This window comes from Betta splendens, chromosome 19 (assembly GCF_900634795.4).
Source record: "Betta splendens chromosome 19, fBetSpl5.4, whole genome shotgun sequence".
NCBI classification, from domain to species: Eukaryota; Metazoa; Chordata; class Actinopteri; order Anabantiformes; family Osphronemidae; genus Betta; species Betta splendens.
In genome coordinates, this window is record NC_040898.2 from 6,594,502 (window position 1) to 6,610,767 (window position 16,266).

A 16,266-nucleotide genomic window follows, 5' to 3' on the forward strand; every position below is an offset into this window, starting at 1 on the left:
TCTGGAGGAACTTTCGGTCGAATGTCTGTTGAATGTCCAACGTCAAACTAACTTCACCGCGGTAAACGACCACAAACCAGATTTGAGGAGTTGATGTTTTTCAGGGTGTGGTTCTGGTTGTTATTTGTGATTCTGGTTCTGAGCTCACAGTCGGTGGTACTGACCGCTCAGACTGACTGAGGTGAAGAAATGTGGTGGTTTTCTGTTTTCCTGTCGATGTTCCTGTAGTTTTCCAGTGTCGCTTTCAGCTTATCGTGGTGGATTATGGGAAAATGTTGCCTGCTTCCGTTTCCGCTTGGCCTGAGCTCGTCCGATGAATCAATTACTAAAGTTCATCCACCGAGTTCATGTTTTTGTGTAGCATTGTCCTTTTTCACACATCACATAACAAACAGTGTAGCATTGTCACACATGTAAAAACGGAGACACATTTTTTACACATAGACAAGCAGGTAGATCCTGTTTACAACTACAGCCGGCAGAGGGCGCCACTGTCACGTGTTGTATTAGAAACCACAATTACCACAAATCTTAGTCTACGCTTCAATTGTTTTGCTATGAAATAATCATTTATCAGCGCCACAGTACTGTGGCCAGTTTATTTTGTGTCTCACCACATTTCTATAAGGTCCTAAAAATAATATTAATAACAATGATTAAGGTATTTTAAACTGTAACTCCATTCTACACCATGATTCGTTCTTCCTGCCAAATGTGTTTATCTATGTTTTTGTGCTAAAACCAACAGAGAAAACTCATAAGGGACGCGTCTCAGCACGCCCCTAAAGGGGGGCACACTTTCTCTCTTCCTCTTTCTCACACACCCACATACACCCACTCACACACGCACACTCACATACACACACACCCTTTTATCTCAGTGTGGTCTGCTGGAGCAGCAGCATCACAGTGAGGGACAGGAAGAGACTGGACAGGGTCATCAACAAGTCCAGCTCTGTCCTGGGCTCTGGACACGGTGCAGGAGGTGGGTGGGGGAAGGGTCCTGGATAAACTCACATCCATCCTGGACCAGGACTCTCACCCACTGGAGGACTCACTGTCTGCTCTGGAGCAGCTTCAGTAGCAGACTGATCCACCCTCGCTGTGTGAAGGAGAGATGTACAATCAGAACTGCTAACTACCTCCCACTACATTCACTCACCCACTGCATCAGTGGTTACGTAGAAATCTCCTCTGTACAATATTTGTGCAAATTTGTGCATTATTATATATCTGTTCTATATTTACACAATGTGCAACAATTCTTCTGTGCAACATTTGTGCAAACCGGTACAAGATTCATATCTATTGTTGTGCAATAACCCTTTCAATGACCTCATACTCACTGTGCCTGTACTGTACTGCGTTGTACTGTGCCAAGTGTCTTTTTAACTGTTTTTGATTATGTCGCTGTATTCCTCTGCCCTGTACTTGCTGTTGTGTGAAGTAATTTCCCCGCTATGGGACTATAAAATATTTTTCTTATCTCATCTTAAACACAGTACCACGAGGGTTCTGATGACTCAAGAAAAGAGAAGAATCCAAAAGGTTGTCAAATTTATTTCTGCAGTTACACCTTGGCACCCCGGGGTGGAGAGACACAGTCAATGCACACGAGATGTCCATTGAAGATGCTCTAAAAAAGCTCCTTCTCCTGTTCCATGTATTTAATGCATACAGATAGCGGTCTCCACCTTCAACAGACACCTCCCAACATTATAATATAGCGAGAGATGAGCTCATCTTCAGAAACAGACCATTACGCCCACTAAGATTACAACTAGATAATAAATGTAATTAAACGATTATGGATAATATAAACTTTCTATCAAAGTTGGCTATGATTCCTTCCAACCTGTACACCTCATTCAGTTTGTTAGACTTGTGTTCTCATATGTGTTATTATAACACAGTTATACAGTTGCACCATTTTATTGAAACTATTGTCACTTTATTTTATAATAATCTGTTTTTGATAAAATGACATTGTGTGGTCCAGGAACCAGCAGTGCACAGGATTCCATCATGAGGTCTGCACGCCTTGAGGTTACACTCATCATCTTCCCCAGTACACCACTGAGGAACCCTTCACACTTGAAGATGCTTCTGGCGTGCTTTTAAGCCTACACTTTGAGAGCTGTGCCTAAAAGTTGCTAAAATCAAACCAGATTTGAACGCTGAACCTAACTTCACAAGGACAACCTCTTAACCTCTAAACCACTGCTCTGTTCAGGTGATGTGATGTGTTCGATGTTGTATTTATAGTTTATTTGGAAAAAAAACACTTTAAGGTATGGAGGACTTGAACCAACAACCTTACTTCGCAGCAGCCTCTTATCTCGTTGAGCCACTGCTCTAGATTATGTTGAAATAAAGACTGTGGGTTGGACCTGTTCTGTGAGTTTGTGGTTCCACCGCATCAGGCTGAACTGGGTTCATGTTCTGTCAGGACTAAAACCGGGTTCCATAGAGAACTTATGAGGTGTCTGTACCTGTCTGAGCCTGTTTGACTCCACCTGAGGAATGTGGGTCTGGCTCTTTGTGATGAAGATGACACATGCTACCTGTGCAGCTCAGTGTGTTCACAGACACTTGACTTCAGGAGCAGAGAGAGTCCAGTGTCACTAATTACTGACTACACACACTGTGTTTGGACTAGTTCCTCTCATTTAGTCAGTAAAGTCAAAGGTTTTAGGTCTAAACTGAGTTCAGAGCTGTGTGTATCAGAGGATTTCCATTGAACAAACACAGGAAGCTTCTCCACCTTGTTTCCATCTTTATTGCATCTCACGTCACACGTCACACGTTGAGTCTGTAAAGTCAAGTGTGAAATCTGAGTGTTCAACTCAGTGAGATGAGACCAACATCATGACAAACAACCATGATGAACTCTAGATGTGTAAACATTCATCCAGGGACTTGTTGTTGTTCGTTCACATGATGCAGTTTATGGAAAAGAGCAGAAACTGAACCATTAGTGATGTTAAACAATGAGTCTGGTCTGTGTTCACACAGAGTTATGATCACACTAATGAAGACTGGAGCTAAAATCCTGCAGGAAATGTGGAATAACGTCTTTGTCTAACTTCACTATGTCACTCATGGCCTTGATGTGAAGCTCCTCAATGCCTGAAGTCACTCAAAGTGACTGTAACACAGTTATTTTACTTAAGAGTATTTATGTGCAGACATAATGAAAACATATTAAAAGGCAGCACAGACAGTGCAGGTTCAGCAGCTTGGTTCTACTTTTCCATCCATCCCTGTACATCTGGTTCTGAAACACACACTAATAGTAGAACTTCACCTGGACGACAGACAGTCAGTTTAACAGCATCAGTGAACAGGTTGAACTCCTCCTCTGCTTCTTCCCTCTGTGATGGAGCTGCACTCCTACAGTACAAACTTGTAGTTAGAGGACGACCTCCCTACCAGCTGTGTTTAGATGGAACCATGACCTCTGCTGCCTTCTCCACCTGTACACAATCTATGAAGACACTTTCTCACAGCTACAGTAATTGAACTCATAACGCATATTTACTTATTGTATAATCTTTTATTTTACAGTTTCAATACCCTGCTTAACTCGTTACCTCACACTGTAACTGATGTAAACATGAAATAGTGGAACAGCCAAAAAAATGCTTTGTTGAAAATCCTACTTTTTTCCTCTGATTGAACATAAAACAGCATCTTTTAGGTAAATAAAATAACATTGAGTTAAACATTACAGTTTTATTAGATTAGTCCCAGCAGCAGCCAAGTAACTAGAAACAGAATATACGTAACATATTGGAAACAGTTTGGATCTCTGTCATCCTGTGGCATTGCTGCTTTATTACTCTGCTGATTCTGATCTCCTGGTTCTTTTTCTAACTTCGCCTGGTGTTTCACTATGGGAATCGCCTCGGCGTGACCAACCATGGAAGCTCCAATGACACAACGTCTGTCAGAGACAGACAGGCCGAGCCGGTTTCTTATAAACTGAGAGGGGGCGGAGCCTCAGTGATCACGTGATCCAGGTATACGAGCGAAACCGAAGGTTTTCAGTGAGTTCATACTCCATTTAGAGAGAACAGAGCAGACGGAGGAAAAGTTAAATAAACACCAGAAGGAAGAGGAATAAACGTTGAGGAGGTGAGTGTTTAACAACATTACTGTTACTGAGTCTGTTTGTTCATGTAGAGGAAGAAGAGACACGATCCACGTCTGCCAAGAGAAGTTGATGGTGTTCAGGGTGTGGTTGTTGTTTGTCACTGCGGTCAAATGAGCCGTCGATATGGTTGAAGTGCGCGATTCGTGCGATACTGTGATACTGATACGGTAACAGTGTTGCGATCGCAGAGAAGCAGTGAACAAGAAAAACGAAAAATACTATGAACTGCAAAATATCAGAAGTGAAGGAATTTACTTTGTATGTTTGGAAATATTCACTGATGAAATGTATGAAAACACATATGGCCTCTATTCGAAAACTTGGCTTTGAAAGAAATGAGTTCCTCCAATTATTAGAACATTATTTCTTCACAGTACTACTAAGTACTTTATGGAGTACTACCTCAGCAAATATCATACAATTTTACTGCATCGTTTTGAAATAATCCAATACTAAAACTTCTTACAATAAACGGTCTTGAAACTAATGACTGAAATTTGACCTCTCATAAATTGAGTTCCTCAAATTATTAGAACACCATTCCTTCACACTACTACTGTACCAAATACTTCATAGACTACTAACACAGCAAATACAGTACACGGTCATAAAACTATTGACTGAACTCATTCAACTTCACACAGCAGGTGTTTAGTTCTAGATCTGTGGCTTTTTCAGAAGATGAGTTTTTGTGTGGAGGAAGAGGACGGAGCAGAGTCTCCAGGATCCAGATGTGTGACTATGAAGAATGACTGGTCCAGATGTGAACCTCCATCATTCAGTCCTGAACCTGGAGCCTCAGACACAAAGTAAGAACTGATCCAAACTCACTGATATGAATCTTTGTTAGTTTATTCTCTGACCTTATAAACTGACCATAATTTTCCAGGATGTTCATGTTCTTCTGGATCAACTTCATGTGTTTAGACGTGATCATTAAGATAAACAATAAAACAACTGATGACACACAGAGAAATGATTTGGTCTCAGCTGTCAATCACAGAACAGCTGGAATTTGATCTGAGAACTGATCCCGAGTGTGAAACATCTTGATGATCTGCAGTAGCAGTAGTTGTTGTAGTTGGGTGTTGTAGTGAACTGACCTGATCTTGTGTTCATAGATTTCTGTTGTTGATGCAGAGACTGGTTCAGACTTGTCTTTGTTTTCTATCCTCCAAATGCTTTTTGAGTAATGTTTAACTCATTTTTTTAGTGTTACAAAATATTTACTAAAATATTTACTAAATTGTCATTATTCTATCATAGTATATTTTATTTTTCATGTATTTGTGACAATACCTGTTGTTTACCTACATATATATATATCAATATTGTCTATCTGTCTGTCTATCTACAGTATGATATATTGCAAAATGCAACACTGACATTGTTGACAAAACACTAAAACAAAAAAAAAACAAGAAATACTTAAACAGCAGAATTTTATTATGTGCTTCGAACATTAATTGAGTTCACACAGACAGAGAAAGTAAAGTTTGGTGGAAGCTGGTAGTGTTTGCTCCAGATGGGCATGTAACACACAGGTAGGGAGCAAAGTGGCTAAAACTACTGCAGCTAATTCCTATGCTACAGCTAAGCATGTTGAGAACATTGTGGTGGAAATTTCCCATAAAATTCCCTTTTATAAAATTAAAGAAAAATAAAAATAATGGCGAAAGCAAATCAAAAACATGGATGTTGATCGTGCACATCAACAAATCAAAAACCAGCTGGGGAGATCAGTGCACACACCACAAAGGTGTGATGCAAAGAGCCCACAAACCTCAAGTTGCTTCTGCCTTTTAACCCCTTTCTCTGGCTCTGGTGGAATGTCTCTCTGCACCAATAGAATTGTTTGTGCCACCTTATCTCGCCGTGAAGCAGACTGTTTAAATTCTCACTTCAGCATCATCGTGTCTTGTTATCAAAAGGAAGGAACACCAAGCTTCGGGTGCAGCTCACAAAACATTATACACATTATAAACACTTCACTAATTAAATTCCACCAAACTTATAACACTAATCAACTCCTGTCTTTAACTTTAATTTTAAGAACACAGGAACCGTTATTTTTTCCATGAGCCTCAGCTGCTTAAGGCGGGTCTAAGCCCCTGGACTGCTACAATACGCTAAAAAAAGTGTACAAATGCATTACATAGAATTAAAATTTACAGGTTTAACACTTGGTCATTAAGAATACAGTTCTGACAAATAATACCACAAATCATATAAAAATAAATAGTTTTGTTTTACACCTGAGAGATATCACAATTTTACATAAACATACATCATGAGCTGATTATAGATGGGTTTATGTACAGAGATGAGGCCAACTGCCTGTTTCCCACTGCTGAGGTTCAAACCTTGATTTTGGAGGTTTTTGAAACAATGATTTAGCTTATTGACTTGTTACTTGTTATTTCTTTATATATATATATATATATATATATATATATATATATATATATATATATATATATATATATATATATATATATATATATATATATATATATATATATATATATCTCAGCCGAGATATATGAGAGATAGAGATATATATATATGGAAAGCCGTAGTGGTGGATGTGGCAATACCAAGCGATGGCAACATCAGGAAAAAGGAACATGAGAAACTAGAGAAATACCAAGGGCTCAGAGAAGAACTGGAGAAGGCTTGGAAGGTGAAGGCCACAGTGGTGCCTGTGGTGATCGGAGCACTAGGGGCTGTGACCCCCAAACTGGAGGAGTGGCTACGACAGATCCCTGGAAAAACATCCGAAATCTCAGTCCAGAAAAGTGCAGTCCTAGGAACAGCAAGGATACTGCGCAGAACCCTCAAGCTTCCTGGCCTCTGGTAGAGGACCCGAGCTTGGAAAGTGGATGAGACCACCCGCGGAGGGTGAGAATAGAGTGTGTGTGTTGTGTTATATATATATATATATATATATATATATATATATATATATATATATATATATATATATATATATATATATATATATATATATATATATATATCTTTTGTTAGGTTTTTCTGACTGATCCAAAGTGTAAAACGTCCTGATGATCTGCAGCAGCAGTAGTTTGTGTTTAGAGCCACAGAAATGACTTTGATCAGAGAATTGATCAGTGACTGATGTGATTAAAAAAACATGTGTTTGCAGAGTCCAGGACCAGAGACAAAAAGCAGAACCTCCAGGACCCAGCTGTCTGTCTATGAAGAGTGACCGGTCCAAAGATGATCCTCCAAACCTCAGTAATGAACCTGGAGCCTCAGACACAAAGTAAGAGACAGTTTCTACTGTGAACTGACCTGATAGAGGATGAAGACAAAATGTTGCGTTCATAGATTTCTATTGATGATGCAGAGACTGGTTCAGACTGAGAAAAACAGACTTTTTTTGTAAATCACTTAAATAACTTTACACCTGCTTAAAACTACCAAGTATTTTAACATTTACAGGATTTTAACCCCTTTTTAGCAAAACACACAGGTATTTTTTTATTTCAAATAAACTAAATAGTTGATTTGAATGATATAATAATCATATTGTTTGTTGTGTTATGGTATGCTAAGTCACAGACTGTCACAAACCGGCTCAGATGAATGTGACAAAGAGGGAGGACACAGATAGATTCAAGGGTTCAATGTAATATTTAATTAAAGGTAATCAATTAACCAAGATGTGTAGGTGATCACATCAGCGTGTATGCAGTGCTTGGATGCCAGTGAAGTATAAATGAGTGCCTGGGAGGCAGCAACAGGCACATGGTGTGTGCAGCAGGTGAGATAGGAGGAGAGAGAGAGCGAGGAGAGGACTGCAGGGCCTTTAATACAGCTCCACCTCCAGCACAGATGTGCTGCATTGATGCCAACACAGCTCCACCCCTTTGTTACTGCAAAACAAAACACACCCAAACCCAACACAAACCGATGTACAGGCGGAGGCTGTCACACAGACACATCATTGATTAGGTGGTGATGTAGGTGTTACATCATATGGGTGTTTCTATATCAGGTCCCATCGGAGACAAAGATCTGCTGGACCTTAACTTGTACCTGGACCCAGATGTGTGTCCTTCAAGAGTGACCGGGCAAAGGGGGTTATTATTTATTTCCAAAGACCAGCCTGTATCAGAGTCACAGGGAGTTGTTGTCACTTTAAATCATTCTGAACAATCTGATGTAAACTTTCTCTGATAAACATTTGTGTTGTTTCTGTTTCTTGATATGGTTGATTTGTGGTTGAAGTGTTGACGTGAAGGAGATGCTTTCTTCACTCTGATCATTGATCAAATCTCCATCCAGCAGTAGCTAAAGCTCTGATCCTGTAGAGGGTCTCAGGGGCTCTTCTTCTAATGAAGTGCTGACATCAAAGAAAGCAGCTGATCATCTCTGATCAAATCTGTTCACTTACTACTGGAGACTTGAGAGTTGTGATGTTCTTGCAATGGAGACGACCGGTGTCGGCACCAGAGCCGACGTCCAACAACGAATGAATGTAGGAAGTAGTTAGATGTTTCTAGTTCAACATATTCCCACTGGGAGCTGCCCAGTACAACCAGTCTGATCCCAGCAGACTCCTTGGTCCAACACTTTAGCTTTGTTCAGTGAGGGAGGCAGAGATATATGTTGTTCAGAGCTGAGACTGAATCCACTGACTGACAGTAAACCTTCACCAATACAGGGAGTCTCTGACTCACTGCTCACATCCAACATCACTTCATGGACCTTTACCTTGTGTGTGTCTCTGTGTGGACTCATTCTTCATGGTTCCTTCACAGAGTGGACCAGCAGAGCTCAGAGGTTCCCAGTGCTCAGTCTGTCCAGCAGCACCAAACACACCTGGACTCCATATTTATGGTCTGTACATGTACAACTACTACTGTTCATCTGTTGTGTTCAATAGTGTCCATGCTGCACTTTTTAGACCAGTGGATTGTCAGTGTGTCCAACATGGATCTGATGTTTGGCTCCATGGTTTTAGTTGGATCAGGTCATTCATTTAGTTTCTGTTCCAGCTGCTGGAGGAAAACATTGTCACGTTTGTGAAGAAGGAGCTGAAGAAGATCCAGAAGGTTCTGAGTCCAGATTACCCAGAATGCTTAGAGAGTCAGAGGGAGGATGAGGAGGAGATGGATGGTGAGGATGAAGAGCAGAGGAGGAGCAGCAGAGACGCGTTTCTGAAGATCACAGTGAACTTCCTGAGGAGGATGAAGCAGGAGGAGCTGGCTGACTGTCTGCAGAGTATGAGGATTTATCTCAACATTTAACATCAGAGACACAATCACACATTTACTGATGTGTTAGAGGTTCAGTTGGTTAAATGTGGAGCAAAATCTTATAATCAGATACAGCAAAGTTCTTCTTATCAATAGTTCTAGTGTTTCAGGCTGTTTCATTATGTTTATTACCACAAAAACTTGAATCAAAGAACCAGACATTTGTTGACTCCTCACACTTTGTCTTCTTTGTGTTTTGTTGGACCCAGATCTGATGGTTCCAGTACCAGAGCCACAGCCCATCACATATTACCAGCAGATGCTTCAATCAAACCTCCAAGACCAGTTTGTGTGTGTGAAACCAGGCTGGTCAGAAGTCGACCAACGTCTGGATGACATCTACACAGAGTTGTACATCACAGCTGGGCCGGATTCTCACATCAACACACAGCATGAGGTCCAACAGCTTGAGACGACACAGCAGAAGCAAAGATCAGCAGAGGAGCCAGTGAAGCCCAGTGACCTGTTCAAACATCCCCCTGGTAAATACAGACGCATCAGAACAGTGTTGACCAATGGAATCGCTGGGATTGGAAAAACAGTCCTTGTGAACAAGTTTGTGTTGGACTGGACCCAACAAAGGTCCAATCAAGACGTGCATCTGATTTTCCCCTTCACCTTCCGTCGGCTGAATCCACTGAAGGGACAGAAGTTTACTTTGTCAGAGCTCATTCATGAATGTATCCCAGAAACTGAGTCCATCAGCCTGGAGGCTCTGAATTACATCTTTACACATCTACAGTCATCAGGAAACAGCAACTATGACAAGAGCAGCTTCAAACTTCTGTTTGTGTTTGATGGACTGGACGAGAGTCGCCTCCAACTGGACTGTAGCACCAGTGAGAAGGAGACGGGTCAACGTGACGTCACAGAGTCCACTTCAGTGGATGAGCTGCTGACAAACCTCATCAGAGGAAATCTACTACGCTCTGCTCGCATCTGGATCACCACACGACCTGCAGCAGCCAATCAGATTCACGGAGACTTTGTTGAGGTGGTGACGGAGGTCAGAGGGTTCACTGACCCACAGAAGGAGGAGTACTTCAGGAAGAGATTCAGAGATGAGGAGCAGAGCAAGAGAATCATATCCCACATCAAGACGTCACAAAGCCTCCACATCATGTGCCACATCCCAGTCTTCTGCTGGATCACTGCTACGGTTCTGGAGGATCTGCTGAAAACCAGAGAGGGAGGAGAGCTGCCCAAGACCCTGACGGAAATGTACGCAGAGTTCCTGGGGTTTCAGATGGATCGGACTAAAGACAAGTACGGACCAGAACAGAGCAGCACCTACATCAAGTCATTAGCTAAACTGGCTTTTGAACAGCTGGTAAAGGGAAACTTGATCGTCTATGAGGAAGATCTGAAAGAGAGCGGCATCGATGTCAGTGGAGCCTCAGTGTGTTCAGGAGTGTTCACAGAGATCTTTAAACAGGAGCGAGGGAGGAAAGCCAAGGACAAGATGTTCAGCTTTGTTCATCTGAGCGTTCAGGAGTTTCTGGCTGCTGTTCACATGATGCTCTGTTACAACAAAGGAAGGATGGAGGAACTGCAGAACTTCCTATACACCTCCAATGCTGCTTTGGATGATGTCATGAGTAGAACCATGAAGAAGTCCCTCCAGAGTCCAAGCGGCCACCTGGACCTGTTTGTTCGCTTCCTTCATGGCCTCTGTGTGGAGTCCAACCAGAGAATCTTAGGAGGTTTGCTGGGTCACACAGAGATCAGTCCAAAAACCATCCAGAGAATCATCTACAACCTGAAGGACATGAACAGTGATAGAATCTCTCCAGACAGAGGCATCAACATCTTCCACTGTCTGATGGAGATGAACGACCACTCAGTCCATCAGCAGATCCAACAGTTCATGAAGTCAGAGAACAGATCAGAAAGACTCTCCTTGATCCAGTGCTCAGCTCTGGCCTACATGCTGCAGATGTCAGAGGAGGTTCTGGATGAGTTGGACCTGAACCAGTACAATACGTCAGAGGAGGGACGACAGAGACTGATCCCAGCTGTGAGGAACTGCAGAAAGGCTCAGTAAGTCCAACGTTAATGTGATCATTAATATTCTACAGCAACATGAAGCTGAAGCCTCAGTGTTAAACAGAAACACTTCACACACAGAATCTAAAAGTTCAGAGTAAAAACACTACTGGTTTCTAGAAAACGTCTTTGTTGAGGATCAGATCAATATAGCTGTAAAGTTAGTGAACATAAGGATCTAGTGTCTTTCTTTGCTTGATGGAGCTTTAAGTCAAATCCAACAGAGAACCTTTAGCTCTGAAGAGTTTCTGCTAAAAGCTTTTGACAGTTGACATGTGATCAAAGCTGCAGGTCGTTTCTTTCAGTGGATGAAGCGTCTGCAACAAGTTTCTATGATCTGTCTTTGGTTCTTCTGGTTCTGTCCAGACACACATTGGTTCTAATCTCTGGGATCTGGTGGAACCAACAGAGCTTCACACTTTGTGATGGATGAGACCAACTGAGCTACAGCTGCTTCAGCATCAACATTCATGAAGTCACTACACATTTATAGACTTTATATTTTCTGTCATCACAGACTTTCTGGCTGTGGACTCACAGAGACTCACTGTGAAGTTGTGGCCTCAGCTCTGAAGTCCAACCCGTCACATCTGACACATCTGGACCTGAGTAACAACAACCTGCAGGACTTAGTGCAGGTTCTGTGTGTTGGACTGAAGAGTCCTCACTGTCGACTGGAGACTCTGAGGTCAGTGTTTTTCCTGGTTCATGTTTTTCAGCTCGTCACTTCAAACGTCTCCACTTAAAACTGAAAAATAGACTCATATGTGTCAGAAACCTGCATGAATGGAATCTATAAAGTCTATGAAGCTCATGAACAGAAGTTTGTGACGTCTTTTTCTTTAAATGTGACACAGCAGCAGAGACTCAGAGCAAATCATGTCTCCACATGTTTGAAGGATCTTTAGTGGCGTCTGATTGGTCTCAATCAACAGGCGACACTTCAACCTGTGTGTGATGCTTCCTGTCAGACAATGATGTCACTTTGTAGAGACACAAGCAGGAAACAGGAGCATGAATATGAGGCTGCAGACATGTTGCTACAGAAGGTTCTAGGTTCCATGTAGAACCAGAGGAGAGAACATCCATCTGACTGGGATCAGTTCTAAAGATGATTCACTTCATCAATAATGGTCAGTTTGGAGTTTGATCCAAACATTAGTCTGAACATTTTCCATCAGACGACACAGAATAGTTCAGATTTAGAGAGAAGACGATGAATGAAAGGAACCAGATGAAGTCTTTGATCCAACAAATCTGGTTTTCTACTAGTTTCAGCAGCAGCTTGTGAATCAGTGCTGACAACACAAGCAACAACAAGTCACTCATTTTACACTAAACATCAGTGATCAGGACAAATCTGACACACAGAACTAAATAGTTGTGAAGCTCATTAATGCTCATCAATCACCACAGACAGTGAATGATGTTTGATTGGAGGAGGAGCAGAGAAGATGAAATGAATTCTAGCAGCATCACAGAACCACCACCACCTGCAGCAGGAAGCACAGCTTTTCCAGAGGAGTGAAGAAGGTCAAAGGTCACTGACAGCTTGGATCCCATGGAGACACTTTGGTCCACACTAAAGCATGTGTGGAGTCAGTGTCTCTGTTCTCTGCTGGTGACGAAGCCTGAAGTTCACTGGTGTTTATCAGAGTTTAGACAGGAACGTTTCAGTCAGGATCATGTTGTTGGTTCTGTCTCCATCAATACGACATGGATCAAACCAATGAATCACAATAAAGATACAAAGATGTTGTTGAAGAATCTGAGAAAAATTCATGACGACACCACGAGACACCGAATGGTTTCATTTCCATCTTAACTCACATCTTCATCTTTCAGACTGAGTGTGTGTAACCTGTCAGAGAGAAGCTGTGAAGCTCTGTCCTCAGTTCTCAGCTCTCAGTCCTCTAGTCTGAGAGAACTGGACCTGAGTAACAACAACCTGCAGGATTCAGGAGTGAAGCTACTGTCTGCTGGACTGAAGCGTCCTCACTGTCGACTGGAGACTCTCAGGTCAGGATTCATGAAGCTAAAGATCATCTGAGAAATGTGCACAACACTCACACTCACATTGTCTGTAAAGTCCTTTAATGAGCTCAAACTACAGAACCAAGTTATTAAACAGGCAGGAAGTCTAAACTGTGGAGGATCAAATAACTCTTCACATTTCTGTGTAAACTCTTTAATCACATATATTAAATGAGATGTGAAGTGATTTCAACTCCTCCATCTTTGTTTTACTGGTTGTTCACCAGCTGTGTCAGTGTGTGACAGATGATCGGATCACATTTCAAGTATAGGGACCTATTAAACAGTTCTTAGTGTTTCTCTCCACTGTAGATGATCAAATGTGCCTCTAATCCAAACTGTAGTATGTAAGTGCAATGACATGTATAGCCGGCTGTCATCGCTCCACCGCTGGTTGTCTAGGTGGTGTCCTGCAAACGGTGTGGGCTTTGTGGCTAATTGGAGCACTTTTTGGGGAAAACCTGGGCTGATTAGAAGAGACGGCGTCCATCCCACGTTGAACGGAGCCTCTCTGCTTTCTAGTAACATGGCCATGTTGCTTAGTCTCCCCACTCCGTGACAACTCAGAGTGGAGCCCAGGACGCAGAGTCGCAGTCTTACACGCCTCTCTGCATGTTCTCTACAGCCGCCAGCCACTCTTAGTCTTAGTTATCGCATAGAGACTGTGTCTGCTCCCCGACCACCTAAACTATACAAGTCACAAACAAATCAAAGAGGAGTGACTTACCAGAAATTAATAAACATCAAAACAGTTCCTCTTACAGAACAAAGTAACAGTAAGTTAATAAAATGTGTTTTATTAAATTATTAAATTATTCTGTTATGTCTCACTGAAACCTGGCTGCAGCAGGATGAATATGTTACTTTAAATGAGTCGACTCCAAAGAGTCACATTAACCATCATGTTCCAAGAAGTACAGATAGAGGCGGAGGAGTAGCAGCAATTTATAACTCAGATTTATTAATTACTCCTAAATCTAAAATAGTAGTTATAGTTATAGTAGTTATAACTCATTTGAGAGCCTCACTCTAAACCTTTCTCACCCAGACTCTAAAACTCAGAAGCCAGTTGTGTTTTGTATTGTTTACCGTCCTCCTGCTCCATATTCGGAGTTCTTAACTGAATTCTCTGAATTCTTATCTGACTTAGTTCTTAGCACAGATAAAGTCATTGTAGTGGGAGACTTTAACATTCATGTAGATGTTGACAGTAACTGTCTCAGCACTGCTTTTGACTCCTTAATAGAGACTGTTGGTTTTACTCAGCAGGTAAATGAACCCACTCATTGTTTTAACCATACCCTCGATCTTGTCCTGACATATGGGGTTGAAATTGATAATTTAATAATTCTTTCCCAAATGCCTCCGTTATCTGACCATTTCTTATTATGAATTTAGCATAGTTGACCTTACAGCAGCTAGAAAAAAATTGTTACTATAGTAGATGCTTATGTGACAACGCTGTTGCCAGATTCAAGCAGATGATTCAATCATCTTTTGCCTCATTATCTTGTAGCTGCACAGAGAAGAACAGTCACCTTAATCCTTATGAACAGGTTGACTGTCTTGTAGATGATGCTGCAGCTTCTCTACGTACAGTACAATGTTAGACACAGTGGCTCCTCTGAAGAAAAAGGCAGTAAATCAGAGGAGGATAGCATCATGGTATAACTCAGATCTGCAGCCTAAAGCAAAGGACTAGACAACTAGAACGGCAGTGGCGTTCCAATAAAACTGCAAACTGGAAGGACAATCTAATAATATATAAAAAAGCACCTTGTGCTGCTAGAAAAACATATTATTCCTCCCTAATTGAGGAAAACAAAAACAACCCCAGGTTTCTTTTCAGCACTGTAGCCAGGCTGACAAAGAGTCATAGCTGTGTTGAGTCTACTATCCCCTTAAATCTCAGCAGCAATGACTTTATGAACTACTTTACTAATAAAATTATCACCATTAGAGAAGACATTCAGCAGCAACTTCCTCCAAATGACAGAAAGCACTGTCTAGATCCATCAACTTTAAATTTACCTAGACAGCTTCTTCCCCATAACTCATATGGAGTTAAGCTCAATAATCAACTCTTCCAAGTCGTCAACTTGTCTTTTAGACCCAATCCCAACCAGATTACTCAAAGAAGTTCTACCTTTTAATCAGATCATCCATAATAAATCAAATCAACCGATCTTTACATTTAGGCTATGTACCACAGGCTTTTAAGGTAGCTGTGATCTGACCTTTATTGAAAAAAACTTACTCTGAACCCTGGAAAACTTGTCCGGATCCTGGGCTGGCTCTGCCAGCCATTATGGTTTTACCCTGGACAACACCCTCTCCCTCACCATGCCCACTACCTCTCTTTCCCTCTGGCAATCAGCCCAACTTGCCACACCTGTGCTTCCCCTCTGCCTCACTTGAGAGATTCCTGCAGCCCAGCGCTCGGTGCTGGATCATTATCACCTCATCACCCCATGCTGGTAATGTCAGGTTGGTTACTGCTTTGAACTGTTGATGGGCTCGGTTGCCGGTCGGTCACGCGTAGCTTGGCATTTAAGAAGTGCAAAGGCATCCAACTGGTGTTTCACGTTTTGCAGTAGCCTTCGTTGTTCATGCCATGCTTTAGTCTTGTCGTTCAGGCCATGCGTTAGTCTTTTTGATATAACATTTGCATTTGATATAGACAATCATAACATTTTATTACAGAGAATAGAACATAGAATCGAAATTAAAGAAACAGCCTTGGGC

At 41.7% G+C, this 16,266-nt stretch overlaps 2 protein-coding genes across 19 annotated transcripts in view; both read left to right on the plus strand.

Moving 5' to 3' along the window:
* Positions 1–1,500: 1,500 nt before the first annotated feature.
* Positions 1,501–16,266, plus strand: part of LOC114846564 (NACHT, LRR and PYD domains-containing protein 12-like) — a 137,614-nt gene continuing 122,848 nt past the window's right edge. For 9 of the 18 annotated variants that reach the window (XM_055504097.1, XM_055504111.1, XM_055504100.1 and 6 more), the window contains exons 1-4: positions 1,501–1,548; positions 2,000–4,137; positions 4,835–4,965; positions 7,323–7,442. In XM_055504097.1, the coding sequence (XP_055360072.1) occupies positions 4,838–4,965; positions 7,323–7,442 (248 nt within the window). In that variant the 5' untranslated portion in view covers positions 1,501–1,548; positions 2,000–4,137; positions 4,835–4,837. Of the gene's footprint in view, positions 1,549–1,999; positions 4,138–4,834; positions 4,966–7,322; positions 7,443–8,177; positions 9,023–16,266 lie in introns of those variants that run through there. The other 9 variants (XM_055504105.1, XM_055504106.1, XM_055504108.1 and 6 more) reach the window with 6 other exon arrangements.
* LOC114846562 (NLR family CARD domain-containing protein 3-like) overlaps positions 9,445–16,266 on the plus strand; it is a 12,374-nt gene continuing 5,552 nt past the window's right edge. The window contains exons 1-2 of the mRNA XM_029135617.2: positions 9,445–11,481; positions 12,005–13,506. Coding sequence (XP_028991450.2) covers positions 9,656–11,481; positions 12,005–12,233 — 2,055 coding nt within the window. The 5' untranslated portion in view covers positions 9,445–9,655 and the 3' untranslated portion in view covers positions 12,234–13,506. The remainder of the gene's footprint in view (positions 11,482–12,004; positions 13,507–16,266) is intronic.